At 44.0% G+C, this 13,944-nt stretch overlaps 1 protein-coding gene across 1 annotated transcript; it reads right to left on the reverse strand.

Moving 5' to 3' along the window:
- Positions 1-1,014: 1,014 nt before the first annotated feature.
- On the reverse strand, positions 1,015-4,735 carry SUCNR1 (succinate receptor 1). Its single transcript, XM_080624292.1, has 2 exons — positions 4,694-4,735; positions 1,015-2,456 (listed from the first exon to the last, which is right to left on the reverse strand). Exons 1-2 carry the CDS (start codon positions 4,721-4,723, stop codon positions 1,506-1,508), a joined length of 981 nt encoding a protein of 326 aa, XP_080480418.1. The 5' UTR covers positions 4,724-4,735; the 3' UTR covers positions 1,015-1,505.
- Between the last annotated feature and the right edge of the window lie 9,209 nt (positions 4,736-13,944).

Below are 13,944 nucleotides of genomic sequence, written 5' to 3' on the forward strand. Positions count from 1 at the left end.
ATGGAACTCTGGAACACCAAATCAACACTGACATAGGTATTGCTGCTAAATATTTGCAGAGGAAAGCAGGTACTTTACTCCTCAACTAGAGCCAAATAAGTACTTTTGCTCAGACTTTTAGGGTCTTACTGTTAACACAAAAAAGGCTTCAATTCAATGGACATTAAAGAGAACAGCAGATAAAACAAACCATTCAGCACAAAAGAGGCTTTTTCTTTTTTTTTTTTTTTTTTTTTTTTAGGCAAGATGCACAGGTTTTGGTCAGGCAGGTAGGTATCACTGAAACAATTAAGTGTGCTGCAGGCTAACGACACATCAGAAAGCAGAACTAAAGTTGTCTCTGATGAGACATGATGGGCGGTCCTTTCTCCACGACCAAGGGAGCAGGGAGTGCCTGGCAGGGCTCGCCTTGTGCTTCACCAAGGGCTCCTCCAGTGCCTGCTGAAACAAGGGGGCTGCCTCTGCACTGCTGCCCACGCTCTGCCCAGCCCAGTCTCCACTCTCAGCAGGTCCTTCCCCAGCCCAAGCTTGTACAAGCTGATTACTTCACCCATCTCTGCACACTTCATAGTTGAAGTCAGAGGTCAGTCAATTGTGCAGGGATGTTAGACAGAGCACTGGCTCCTCATTAGCCCCATTTCATTATTGGAACTGTTAATAAAGTTAGAACTACAAGGTCCAAATTCTGCTTCAAGCTATATATTCTGCTCACACTTGTAGATAATTACACTAAAGTTAAATAAGTTTATACTTTGAAAAGTGACTGCCAAAATTACTGTTGTCCCAGTGATATATGAAGGCAAATCTCAATAAAGAACTAAACTGATAGATTTTCTTATTTTCATTTCTGCAAGCTGAATCTAGCTTTAATATCAAAGTGTGAAAGAACCTGTCTATGCACACGTATATGCTGTCTCAGAGCTTTCATGAAATGGTTGCAGGACCAGCAGCTGAACATTACAGCTTTCTGCACTCCTTGCGCTTGTTACAAACAAAAATAGCAACCTAGTCACTGACTCCATTCTGCAATACTGACAGAGTGTTCCACCCAGCCTTTTGCATGCCCTCCTTTTTGGCCACATCCGAGATGCCAACCCTCGCCAAATCAGCTGGGAATGATTTATTTATTTCAGTTATTTATTCTGAAAGGCAAACCTCCCAGGAGATGCAGAGTTTGCAAACATATTTTCTAACAGCTACCATGATGATCTTTTATTTACAGTATAAATAGGCCACAAGGTATCCTGCTATGAAAGCAAGGCTTCCTGCTGTACTGATGTAAGTATCACTTCTCATTTGCTAGAGTCAAATTAGCAGAAGGAGGTCCCCTGTACAATAAGTTAACAAGTGCATTCAGAGAAACACAATCAGCTCACAAATGTTCTATAGCATAAAGTTGTCTGAAAAAAAAAAAAAAAAAGAAAAGGCACTGTACATTGGTGAATTCTGCCCCTAAGAGAGTTTCCTCTCTGTTGTCTCCCACTACAAGAGGTCTCCTTACTCATTCATTTGCCAGTGGCTGTCAATCTGCTCAAGAGCTGCCTTATTTTTGCCATCAACATCTCTCTGAAGTGGTCCCCCATTAAGAAATAGAAAACAGGATTAATAGCACTATTTAAAAATGCAATAGGTCTTGTGATGACATAAATGGCATTGATGACTCCCTGCGTGCACACAGAGACATTCAAGGCTGGTATTCGGGAAGCAAGTCGGACATTGCGCATTACATGATAGGGAGTAAAGAGCAATGAGAAGATAACCACTGTGATGATGACTAAAGTGAGAGGTTTTTCAAGTGTCAGGAGGGAACTGAGTTGCTCGCTCCTGTTTTTAAGAAAAAGAACCATCTTCACGTAGAAGCAGCACATGATCAAGAGAGGGATAAGGAATCCAAAGACAGTCAGAAACATGCTATAGATGAGGTTTTTCACAGGATCTCCAGAGCTTGCATAATCAAGACACTTGTAATTATCGGCAGACGTTGTAGCCTCCAGGAAATACATCAGCGGCAGCAGTTCCAGTATCACCCCGATCCATATGGCAGCAGACACAATAAGAGCCATTTTCCTCTTCTGTAGAAAATGTTCTCTGAAAGGGTATTTTATCAGCATGTATCGGTCAATACTGATAAGAGTGAGGAAAAGGATGCTGCTGTACAGGTTTGCATGCAATAGGAATCTGTTGCTGTGGCACAAGATGCTGTCCTTTATCCACTGATCTCTGGAGTAGCTGTTCACAAGAATTGGAAGAGTACACAGAAATAATAAATCTGATAATGATAAATTAAACAGGTAGATGTTGCCACTTTTCCAGTTTTTCAGGCAGAATATATAGCCAAACACAACAACAGTGTTTCCAATGAAGCCTAAAATGAACTCAAGGCTGTACATGGTAGAAAGATAATACTTTTCTAGGACTCTGTTCTTCATCAAACAGTCACTTGTCTTGTTCATAGCCTGGAAAGTCAAAAGGGAAGAAACAAAACAACAACCAGAAATTAGTAAAAGATCATTGCATAGTTATTTTTATATTGTTGCTGTAATAGGTGAAGATAGCATACTGTTTCCTTGCAGCTTATATGGTAAGCAGATACTTGAACTTGATGAATATCTGTTCTGCACACAAGATTTCTATTTTCAGCAACTGACCAGAGTTACAAAGCAAGATGAAAACTTGCCCAAGCAAAACCCTGTGTGGGAAGTTTGAAGTAAGAGCATCACATGAAGGCATCTGCCACAACAGATGCACACAACCAACTACCACTTGGCCAAATCCTCACAAGTAGCAGAAGCTGCAAAAGTGAAACTTGGCTCTCACCACTTGCCACAAAGTATGGACCAGACCTCCTGATTTCTGCTCTGAGTCATTAAGTCACTTTGTGACTATAAGCAAATGTCTTACGAGTCCTGTCACAGCCCTTGCTGGAAGTCATCTGCCTCTCTGTTACTCAACTCTGGTCCTGTGGTCTTCTCTTATCACTATCACTAACACTTATCACTAAAGCAGAAGTCCACTTTCAAGACTGATAAAGGATGAACTCATAACCAGCAAAACAGCCACACTCTGAACAGCATTACCCATAATTCATTAGGAAGTCAGGAGAGAATGTGTTTAGCAAATTAGTGAAGCATTCATCAAGCACTTTGTGCAGCTTTGCTGGTATACAGTACCAGCAATTGCACAGAAACCAGAATTGCACAGAAAGCACTAAGGATGAAACGCATACCCTGTGTGTGCATCACAGCAGACCACTTCCAAGCCATTCCTGCAGACACAGGACATTTTTGCTCCTGGGGTTTTACAAGTCTCTTCTGTTTTCTACAAAATGCCTTTCAGGAAGGGAAGGTTCAGTTATGACTGAATCCTTGTTGATTTGAAAGCAACTGTAGTCAAAGGGACAGCACAGCCAAGCTCAGGATAAAATGTCTTTGAAGCCAAATTCACAAACTTTAAGCCACTTACGTTATTAGCTTCCTATGCAATGAGAACACCATGCATGATTTCTTGAATCACACAGCTCATCCTCTTTTGCTAAGCCCTCAGACTTTGTATGGTGGAGTGCCTCAAACCAACCCACAGAGCAGCCAGAGGAGGAGAAACTGTTCCCTGCAGGGACAATGCTGAGCGCCAGGCTGGCAAATGCGTGGCTGTTTGCAGGTGGGAAAGCTGCCAGCACCACGGCCACCCCTCCTGTGCTACTATTTTGTTTTCTTTTTGGCTTCAGACAAAGAGCTCCTCCTCCCAGCTTGGAAATGAGTAGTGCAATCAGTATTCTTTAAGGAGCAAAGCTTTCTAGGAAGCTGCACCAAGTGTGAGTTTGCCTGAGGACAAGTTTTGCTTTCTTTCTAAAGGTTGGTTAAAAAAATGCTTTCATGCTACAGGGAAGGAAATAGAAAAAAGTTCTCAAGTGCTCCCTCCTCTGCCTCCTCAGGCAAAGACACTGGCACCCACCTGCAGGGTAACTGAAAATAAAGCAAGCTTTTAGCATCAGCCTTTGGTGAAAATATTAGCAAAACAATTAGAAAGCAGTGGAAAAGAAAATGTTAGAAAAATGGGGTATAGATTAAAACTGAAATCAAGCTAAGCCTAAGCTCTGACAGAGCAGCAACATGACTGCCACAAAATCTACCAAAGACAGTCTCCGCAAATCATGTAATTGTTTTAAGTATTTTCAAAGTTGTTCTGATGTCTCTAATTTGTTAACAGGTCTCTGTTCTCAAAGCACTATATTTTATTTTAGAGGTAGACCATGAGACAGAATAAAGTACAGCATATATAAAACTTTATAAAGTTACATCCACCAAATATCTACACTTACACCATGTACCAGAGGAGACAAAAAAGATATAGCAGTGCAGGCTCACTCTGGTCAGATAAGCTCATAAGCAGCACATAGCCTAACCCTGGCTGCTTAGGTTCTTGAGAGGAAATTCATTATTTTAGTGAGATTTTAGTTCTAGAAAACACTGCCCTAACATTAGCACTTTAAATACAAATAATATAAAATTACTGCATTGGCAGATACATTGACTTAGGTAGTTGTTGGAAAAAGACTGATGAATCAATTTTAAAGAAAGGGGTCAGGGTAAAACAATTAAAGGGCTCATTCAAAATGATCCTGCTAGAGGAACAGCGGATTCTTCCTGAGAAGCTGCTGTCCAAGAGCCTGCTCCCAGGCACAAAGACACCTTACCATCCCCAGGGCCAGGCGCTGGCTCTCCATCAGCACTCCTCGGACATGCCTTGGTGAGAACAACGCTGGGGTCCCTGGAGCACAGCACAGCATTGCCGTCTAACCTAGTTTGCATATGATTCAATCATTAATGAGTCAAGGCAGAGGAGCGATTTGTTTGGCTGAGCAGGACACAGAGGCAGTTTTTGTGGGAGGAAGGTACTGCAAAATATATGCTGAGTCAAGGAAAGAAGCAAACAAACACTTCCCCTTTGCAGAGACCTGTTTGGAAACTGCTCGGGAGGATGGGTGGACGGTGCAGCTCTGTGCTGGGAGCATCTGATGAACCTTGGGTTCTGGTCAGTGATTTCTCATGAAACACTCGTGTCTGGACGACACACAGATCTCTCAGCAAGCCCTGGGCCAGCAGCCGGAGACCCCCAGCTCCCACCCTGCCAAGCCAGTGAAGTGCAAAGCCCTTACCTTGTGGGGGCTGCAGCAGCCATCAAAGCAGGTATCTTCCCAGATGTGTGAGGAGGGAGCAGGCACTGCCCTCCATCCCATGCTTTGAGATATTCCCAGAGGCTTCAGGAGGGCAAAGCTGGCAGCTCACTCCCGGTTACATCCAGTCTTCTTCAACCACAGAATAGTCTCTCCTATTAGTTTCAGAGTGCAACAGATGCAGCTACTCAGTGACGTTCTATAGTTAGCAAATCAATTAAACCAACATATTAAATACATTAAAGCAAAGTGCTGAAGAGCAGCATTTACTTTTCATATTAACATCTTAACACTTCAAAGATGGTGGTTTATTCATCATTGCTATGTAATATTATCATGTTTTAACTCTGAGATGCTGCTTTTGCAAAATGACTCTGTTCCACTGCAACTAATTCACCTGAATCAGCTTACATCAGCTTAAAAATTGCTTCTTGGTTTCAGATTATACAGTGGCATTTTTATGCACAGTTTTGGTTATATTTTTACTATAACTACTGTCTTCCACTGTTCAGAAGCCACAGGGAACTCCATGAAAGATCAGGTATCAGCTTCTTGAGGCAAGGCATGCCCAGCCTGGGAGTCCTGAAAGTGCCAACTGTTGCACGAGAAAATGGGGGTGCTGCAGTTTTCTTGTATAGAAACAAGCAGGTGAGCAATCTCAGCAGTGTTTTGGGTGGAACATGAGTGGATGGCTGTGTGGCGGACACACACAGGATGTTCCCCATCTGGGATTTCCACTGCTACAGGGGAGGCTTGAGTCCAGGGCTGATTTTAAAGAAAATCATGCACTGTGCAATGTAAGCTTTCATATACTTCAATTTAATATTTATTGCTGTGCAGAAGCATGCTCTAAGTGAGGTTGCAAGCCAAAAAGCTGCTGTGTGACCTGTACCTATATGTTATGACTGAAGACAAAACAATCAGTCTTTCTTTCCTGGATCATGTAAGGAACAGAGCCCTTTTCAGCCTGCTACAGAAAAAACGATTCACTCTGGATGGAGGCTGTGGGACTGTATTTACAGTTGCTAGGCCTACTTTGCAGGAAAAATAAAATGCCAGCATTTGGGGAGCTTGGCAATTGCCATTTCAGTAAAGAAGCCCAACCTGCTTAATTCACCCGTTAATGGAAGCTTGCTCAGAATCACCAGCAGACACCAAACCAGCTACTGCTGCACCTGAGCAGATGGCCATGCATTTGCAACACATGCACGTATGCTGACATCTAATTGCTTCATCCGATCCCAGCAAAACCAGGCCAATTGTGCAGTAGTTAGATCGCATGTGGCATCTGGAACACACAGGCAGTGCCAGCGCTGCTGCAAGCTGGTGAGTGGCTCCTGGCAACACCGTACGTTGTTATAGCACCCATTCACCACTGCATCCCTCACAGGGGACAAACAAACTGGAGATAAGTTATGATGTTTTGAGCACATCTGAAAAAGCCATCCCCTGCTGGGTTAGCCCATTGTACAGCTTGTGCACTTGAGGGCAAGGCTTCCTCAGGCAGAAGAGGAGCTACAGGGGTTGCAGTAGAAGCCCTGGTGACAACAGATGGCAAGCCAGAATTTGCATGCCTCATTTTTAAAGCATGTATAAAAGAGAAAGAAGCTACAAGTCATATGTAGATGGCTGCAGAAAAATTATAATGAGCTAGAAAAAAGCTAAATAAAATAAACTGCTAAATGACACATTAGTTTTCAGTCCCCAAAATTTTTACAATAATCAGCACAGATGCGTATTCAGCAGTACCTTACCTTGGTGAATTATACAAGAGAGTGGTTTCTGAATTTTACCAGCCCAACAAAATTAAAATTTTAAAAAGATAAATTAGAAAACAAACAGATGTTAAAACTGCTGATTAGTTTAGAAGTGCTGTGGGCCATGTGGATGCTTCCCATGGAGCAGCTGCCTGGTTTTACAAGAGCTAGGAGCTACCATCATTCTGTCCTATCATGGTAACGGCAGGATGAAATGGGAAGGAGTAGCTGCCGCCTGCTCAGAGCTGCAGGTTTTGCTACACAACCATCACTCTCTGACAGCTAAACGCAACTAAAGGTATGAAATCAAACAGAGGGATAGACAGGGATTTCCATTATGCTCAAAATAAGCCTTCTAGGTCTGCATATCTTTTGTGCCAGCTTCTGGAGGTATTTCAGTTTCTTTACTAGGATCAGCAGTAATTTGGCTTGAACTTTAACAGGGCGATCATCTCCATGTCTGTTTACAGTGGGGGGACCGCTATCAATGTACATAAAGCTATATGGAAACTAGGAGCAGCAACTACTTCATTTCTGCATCAATATTGTGATACATGCCATAAAAAATCCAAAATGGAATAACATTAACACTGTATTGTAAAGAACCCATTGCACAGTGCATGACTGGTGATGGAAGGAGTGGGTTTTATGGGTGATGAAATGACAGGAAACAATTTAATACATATGTGCAGAAAGCTCACAGTAAATAAGAGACTAAAATGAGACTTCCTTAAATGGCTAAGGGTGCATTAAAAGAGTCTAAGAATGCATTGAAGGCTGGTCAAGCAGGAGAGGTTCTGCCCACGTGCAAGATGTAGCATCCTGTGGACAGCGATTAATGAGCCATTAAGTTTGACCTTGAGTGAAATGTGGTGCCTTTCCTGCAGAGCCTACAGGGTTATCCCCTTTAGGGATAAACAGGGGATGTTTATCCCCACTCGGGATTCATCCCTGTGAGCAAAATAGATCATGAGAATATTCTTTTAGGTTTTGAATTGTTACTAGGTGAAATTAATACCCTGCCCTGGCCACCATGAACCAGTAGGAGAGAACTCTGAGATGACAACTGCAGTGCAAATGGGTCAGCAGCACATGCTGCTGCTTTACACAAGCCAGTGTTGGGCAAAGGCTTTACCGCTGGTCACTCTAAATGTGATAGCTTAATGCTGTTTCTACCCCTGGTACAAAGAAGGGATGGAATTAAATGTTTACTTTTGTCTGTCCAGGGCTTGTTTATATTAACCCAGCAGTACCTGGTTTCCTTGTGCTCCAGAATAGGTGTGACCTGTTTTCTCCTCTGCTTCAGTCCCCAGGCAAAAATCATTGTGTTTGCAGTGGGATGCTCCTTCACCAGCTTCCTGCCAGAAAAATGCGTCTGTGCTCTTTATGCTTTTAGCTTACTGTGAGGAAGGGGTCACAGCAGTTCCTACCCCATTAATTAGGGGATATTGGTAGGGTGCTCACCAACTCCTAAAATTACTACAATTCAGGATGTTGGAGAAGCAAATGGCAGGCTTGAAGAGTCAGAAAAAAATTGCAGCATCACAGTGATTGGGAGCCTGATGGAGGAGAGAGAGGTTGTGCTAAGGGGGATGTGGAGACAGAGGGTGGGAGAAGGGCTGAGCATCTCTGGGTCTGTCAGCCCCGCAGGCCAGCACCTGCACCACCCTCAGCTGAGCTGGGTGCTGCTGAGCAAGAGACCTAGCTTTTAGGAACTGCTGTGTGCAAACAAGAAGCACGTATAAAGAGCAGTCAAACGGCAAATGAATCTGCTCCCACCTGTGTGTTGTCTGCCCACAATTCTGCTTTTATGATGGCAGCATCTGAGCAAGCCTGCAGTGTAACAGCTGCACGCAGGGTGTTATTTGCATAAAGTGTCTCCATAATACCCATCTCATAGACAATTGCTCCCCTTAGCACTTTTGCCATCTGTTATTTGGAGTTGTACTAATTATATGCAGGGCCTGAAAATGAAAAAAGACATGAAATTGCTTCAATTATTCAATTTTTTCCTAGGAGGAATAGACCTTCATTAATATTGTATGTTTCAGTAAGTCCAATACACAAATTTCTTTTGCTCACCCAGAGCTACAAAGTCCTTTTTTCAACCCAAACCTTCCAGGAAGAGGAGGAAGGGGCCTTCACTGCTGTCAGCTGCTGCATGAAAACTTCACTCCAGCACCTTCCTCGTCCTGCTCTCAAAAGACCAGCTAACCTTCCACTAGACTTGGATTCTCAAAGACCCATCCAACCTAACCTTGAACACTTGCAATGATGGGGCATCCACAAAACAATATACATAAAATATATCAGTGTCTTATAAGTGGGTTGCGCTTTTTTTGAATAAAATAGAACTAGCAGCGGAGGCCTGGTGAATAAGCCCAGTAAAAGTAGCAGTTAAATACAAGGTCATGGTACACATCAGTAGAAGTCTGAATACCACCGTGATTACTTTTAAATGGGAGAAATAAGCATGGTCCAGCTACTAAAAATACCATCCCCCTTCATTGTGATGTACTATAATGTTGGCAAATATTAACCCCATTAATATCCAGGATATAAAAAAAGCTATTCTAGCTTTTCTCTGAAGACAAGGCCAACAAATCAGCTAATATTTAAGCATTACAGAAGCTACTTTAAAATTCCACATGTAGATAACAAATAACACTGGCTTCTCATTTACTAGCTTTTAAATATTCTTTTCATTCAGGCAGCTGCTGTTGCACTGAAGGATAGAAAGAGGCTGAATAAATGGGAACATTTATTCTTCCACACTGCATTAAAGCTTCAAATAACTGGTGACAGAGCAATAAAGACATCAACCTCCAAAGACATGCCGGCCCTTGCTGCTGGCCTGTGTTTGGCAACTCAAGCAGGTAGGCACGGGCAAGTCAGTGTGGCAGGGCCAGGCATAAGTCTGTCTGCACCGTGTCTCGGGGCAGATGAGCACTCTTCATAGGTAATTAATAACTAACTCCACCTCAGCACTTTCTGGTCACAATTAGTGGACTTGTGTCAACTATACCCAACAACTGAGGTTGAAACAAGGGTGTTAAATGCAGCTTTTTGGGTTTGGGCTGCTTTTTTTCAGCTTTGCTGATGATGGGACTACTGGGAGAGCTCAGCCACGATGAGGACCCACATACCTCTGCCCTGACGACCTTCAGATCCTGCCAGGCCCAGTACCCTCTGCCCATGTGGGTAGGCGCTGCGGTGATAGGAAGGTCTCACCATCCAGCACATCGCTGGGGCCAAGGCCAGGAAGGGAGGGTCTCTGCAGGGCTCCGCAGAGGGCATCTGCTCTGGCATAATAGGGTTCACCAACACTGGGGGCACGAAAGCTGCAGAGTCAGGGAAGGAGGGTAGGTCACGCTCATCTAACCTGAAACATGCTCTCCCTTGAGAAGCGTGTGGCAAGGCACAAGTATTTCAAAGAAAAATATTTCAAAAATTTCTTGTAATTATTATAGTTAAATTATTCTTAACATAATTTCAGTGGTTTTACGTTATTTGTCCCAGTTTAAAATCCCTATGAATATTTCATAGATTCATTTTGTTTCTGATTATTTTGAGACCAGAGGCTCGGCAAAGTTCTCTTAGTCACACAAGCTGGCACTTGTAATTACATCGCCTTCCAGAAAGCTTATCAATAAAGAATACCTGAATTAAAGTGTCTCTCCACAGCAGTTTTTGCTGTTGCCAAAACGGTTGGGTGTTGGGTGTCCTGTGCAACACACCTGGCATCAGACAAGCAATACCAGGCAGCTTCAGGTTCTCCTTGCTGGTACTGCAGGTCTGAGATGTGCTGTCCTCTGCTGGAGGGGTTCAACCTGGGGCTCCTGGCTAACCTCAGTGCAAAAGACAAAACAAAACAAAACAGCTTTAGGAATTAACCTTTAAAGGGAGACTTTGAAATTGCTTCTGTGGTTAATGAAAATAATGAATATGTTGAGCAGCACCCATGTGATTGGGCCTTAAACTGAATTTGCCAATGCAGAAATTAATCAACAGTTCCAAAAAATACTAGAAAAATCAAAAGTACAGTACTTCATCAAAAAGTTAAGAACTCTTAACAAACTGTTAAAGGGGGAAACCCTAATAGCTGAGGATGCTTTATTTCCCCCTCTACTCACTTGCAAGTGTGAATTTCATTTTCTCTGTATACACCTACCGGTGTATCATATTTTATACAGGTGACAGGGGAACTGGAGGGTCTAAAAACAGCCACCCAGCATGCTTGGGCATCAGAGGGTTTGATCTCTGCATCTACAGCTGGCTCCTCTGCAAACTCCAAACGAGAATAGGCTGTGCCTTCCAAGAAGGAAAGAAACAGAGGAGTGGCCGGCGAGAGGCTGATGCTGCACCCAAGCACACACTGGCACGGCAAGACTTAGCCTTGGGACCTGCAGCAAAGGATTGGTGCAGGCAGGGCACGTGAGCACGGTGTGCCAGGCAGGAGGGACGCGAGCCCTGAGAAGGTTTGGCAGGAGGGGTTTAGGGGTGGCGGGGCAGAGCTAAAGCGTGCCCGCTGGTGCAGCCTTCCCCAGAGCTGCTGGCTAAGCCATGCCACCGTAACGGCAAGGCTGACCTTTGTCTTTTACTATCAAACACCAAATTTAATTCCAGTCTCTACTGGGAGACAGAACAAAGCTTTCCCTTGGGGTGGCTTTTTCTGTTTTCTGCTCTGGATAAATGTGTTCCTTACTGCGTGTGCCTTACAGCCTCTCCTGCAAGAGACGCTGACGTTAACAGTTTTCACTGTCTCATTTTGTGCCTCACCAAGCATTTCCAACTCAAAAAGTCTATTTGAGGAACCTGATCAAAAGCATATACAGTCTAATCAATCATGAATCCATATTAAGGTGCTGGTGGTTAAAAGACATTTACTTCTTGTTCAAAGCAGAGTCCTATAAAAACATGCAGGAGGAGGGTGATAGTGCTGTTAACATTTTTGTTTAGAACAAATTTTTCTACAACCTTACAGGTATAAACTTTTCTAAATGTAAGAAAGATCATTTCTAGAGATGTCTTTTCACCCTGTTTCTCTCACTGGCAGCATCTTCACTGCTTTATCTCCTCAATACCTGCCTGCTAGGTCAGATTCTCCACCAATTTAAGCATCTACCATTAAAATATGGCTTCAACTCCTCCTTCACTGCCTCTCCAGGCTCCCTTCTGGCCAACAACCACCCCATCAGCAAGCCTAGCTCCCTGCTAAGGCCTCCCAATGCCATCCATGAGCACTTGTCTGAAGAAACGAAGGAAATGCCAGGACCGACGTCCGAAGCCCTCTGCAGGCTCTGCCAGGCTGCACGCACACTCAGCGCTACGCCTGCAGCAGGGGAGGGCAGGAAGGTCCAACAGCCCTGCTCGGGGCGCGAAGGCAGCAGCTAGCAGTGCCCCTGGCGGACACTCTGCTGCCCTCACAGCGTTAGGTGCTCCCAACGTCCCTGCGCTACCCGGTGCCGGAGCTGCAACAGAGGAAACGCCACGGCGGTGGCAGCATGGACAAGGGGGGTGTCCCAGGGTTGCTCCCGCTGGGCTGGCTTCCTGCCAAAGGTAGGCAAAACCTCACCTGCACGAGGCGTGGTGGATCCCACACAGGCTCTCACCATACTTTTAGGCCACCTGGGCTGCCCGACCAGCTCATGCCCAGCTGTTCAGTCTGCTGGAACAACCACCCTGCTGCTTGTCATGGCACTCTTTGTCACCAACCGAGTGATGGGAGAGCTTTCTCCAGGACTTCGGGCCAAGCGCCTTTCCATCAGCGATTTCCCAGACTGCAGGGAAGGAAAACACTCAAAGCCAACATCAGTGACAGCAGCATAACCCACTGAGAGATGCCTGCTTTTATATCCCAGCTTTGTGCATGTACCCCTCTGACAAAGTAACTGTCCTCTCTAAATGTTCTCTTACAGTTTTTCCTGCCATTTATATGGAAAAAAGAATAAAGCTGCCTGTAAGACTCAGAGAAAGGATCACTTATACCAACTAATGGCCAACTCGGTTCATTACACTAGCACTTACAGCATTGAAAATACTCTACACCCCGGGAATGTTTCTGCGGATATGACCCTAATACTGTATAGAAGGTCAAAACAAAGGAGTTACTGAGGCAAAATCCGAAGCCCCTACTTCATTAGGCATACTAAGATGCTGTTAATTAATTCCAAATGAGGGAGAAATAAAACTCCAGTTGAGGTGTCTGCTGCCAGCAGATGAGAGCCCAGTCCTGTGAGCAAAAGGTGGGAAGGCATCATCAGAAATAATTTCCCAAACACACTGGGAGCTTGCACAATCATGGACACATCCCAAGGATGTGCAAACACATTGCACTGCTATGCATGGGGTTATACAAGCTGCTTTTTAATCCCATGGTACATTTTATACTTGGTATGCTGGCAGTAAGGCACTCACTGCTTCAAGGGTGGATTCAGAAGCAGAGAAGCATAACACTCCTGCCGCAACAGCAAACCCCAGTGCAGCCCTCCCTGCAAGCCAGGCTCAGCTCCCCACCAGTCTCCATCCTGATAGCAACTTTCAGCATCCTTTTGTTGATAGAAGACACCTACTCACTACTTCTGTTTCTTTCAGCAATCACAGTCAAGCATTGCTATTTACATCAACAGTAATTGCAGAAGTAAAACATCTCCCTGTGTTTGGTCCTGATTGTTTGCAATAGCTGTTGTATGTACTGAAGCCAGTTTATTACTCCTTTCCGATAAACAGGGTAACTGAGTGATTTCAATGCAATGTACTTTTTGTCAAAGACAAGTTTAATTTTTATATTCAACATAAAGATTAAGAAGAAAAACATAGCAATTGCTCCATGCACATTCTACCTAAACAGGCTGCAAGCACACTCAGAAAAAACCCCAGAGTTATTAAAGATTCGGTATCTTTAATGCAAAATTAAAAAGCAGGATGCTAGATGTGCATGTTTGTGGTGTGCTGTGATCAGTTTAAAAAAACAGTAACCAATCAACATGTGTATTCATCACTCAAATTTTGGGG

This window comes from Psittacula echo (assembly GCF_963264785.1).
Source record: "Psittacula echo genome assembly, chromosome: 7".
In the NCBI taxonomy this organism is placed as follows: Eukaryota; Metazoa; Chordata; class Aves; order Psittaciformes; family Psittacidae; genus Psittacula; species Psittacula echo.

Bases quoted from the DNA above. Each gene is read 5' to 3' on its own strand.
- SUCNR1 (XM_080624292.1), bottom strand. From the start codon at position 4,723: ATGGAGAGCCAGCGCCTGGCCCTGGGGATG. The intron at 2,457-4,693 runs GTAAGGTGTCTT...TTGACTTTCCAG, and splicing joins AGCGCCTGGCCCTGGGGATG to GCTATGAACAAGACAAGTGA.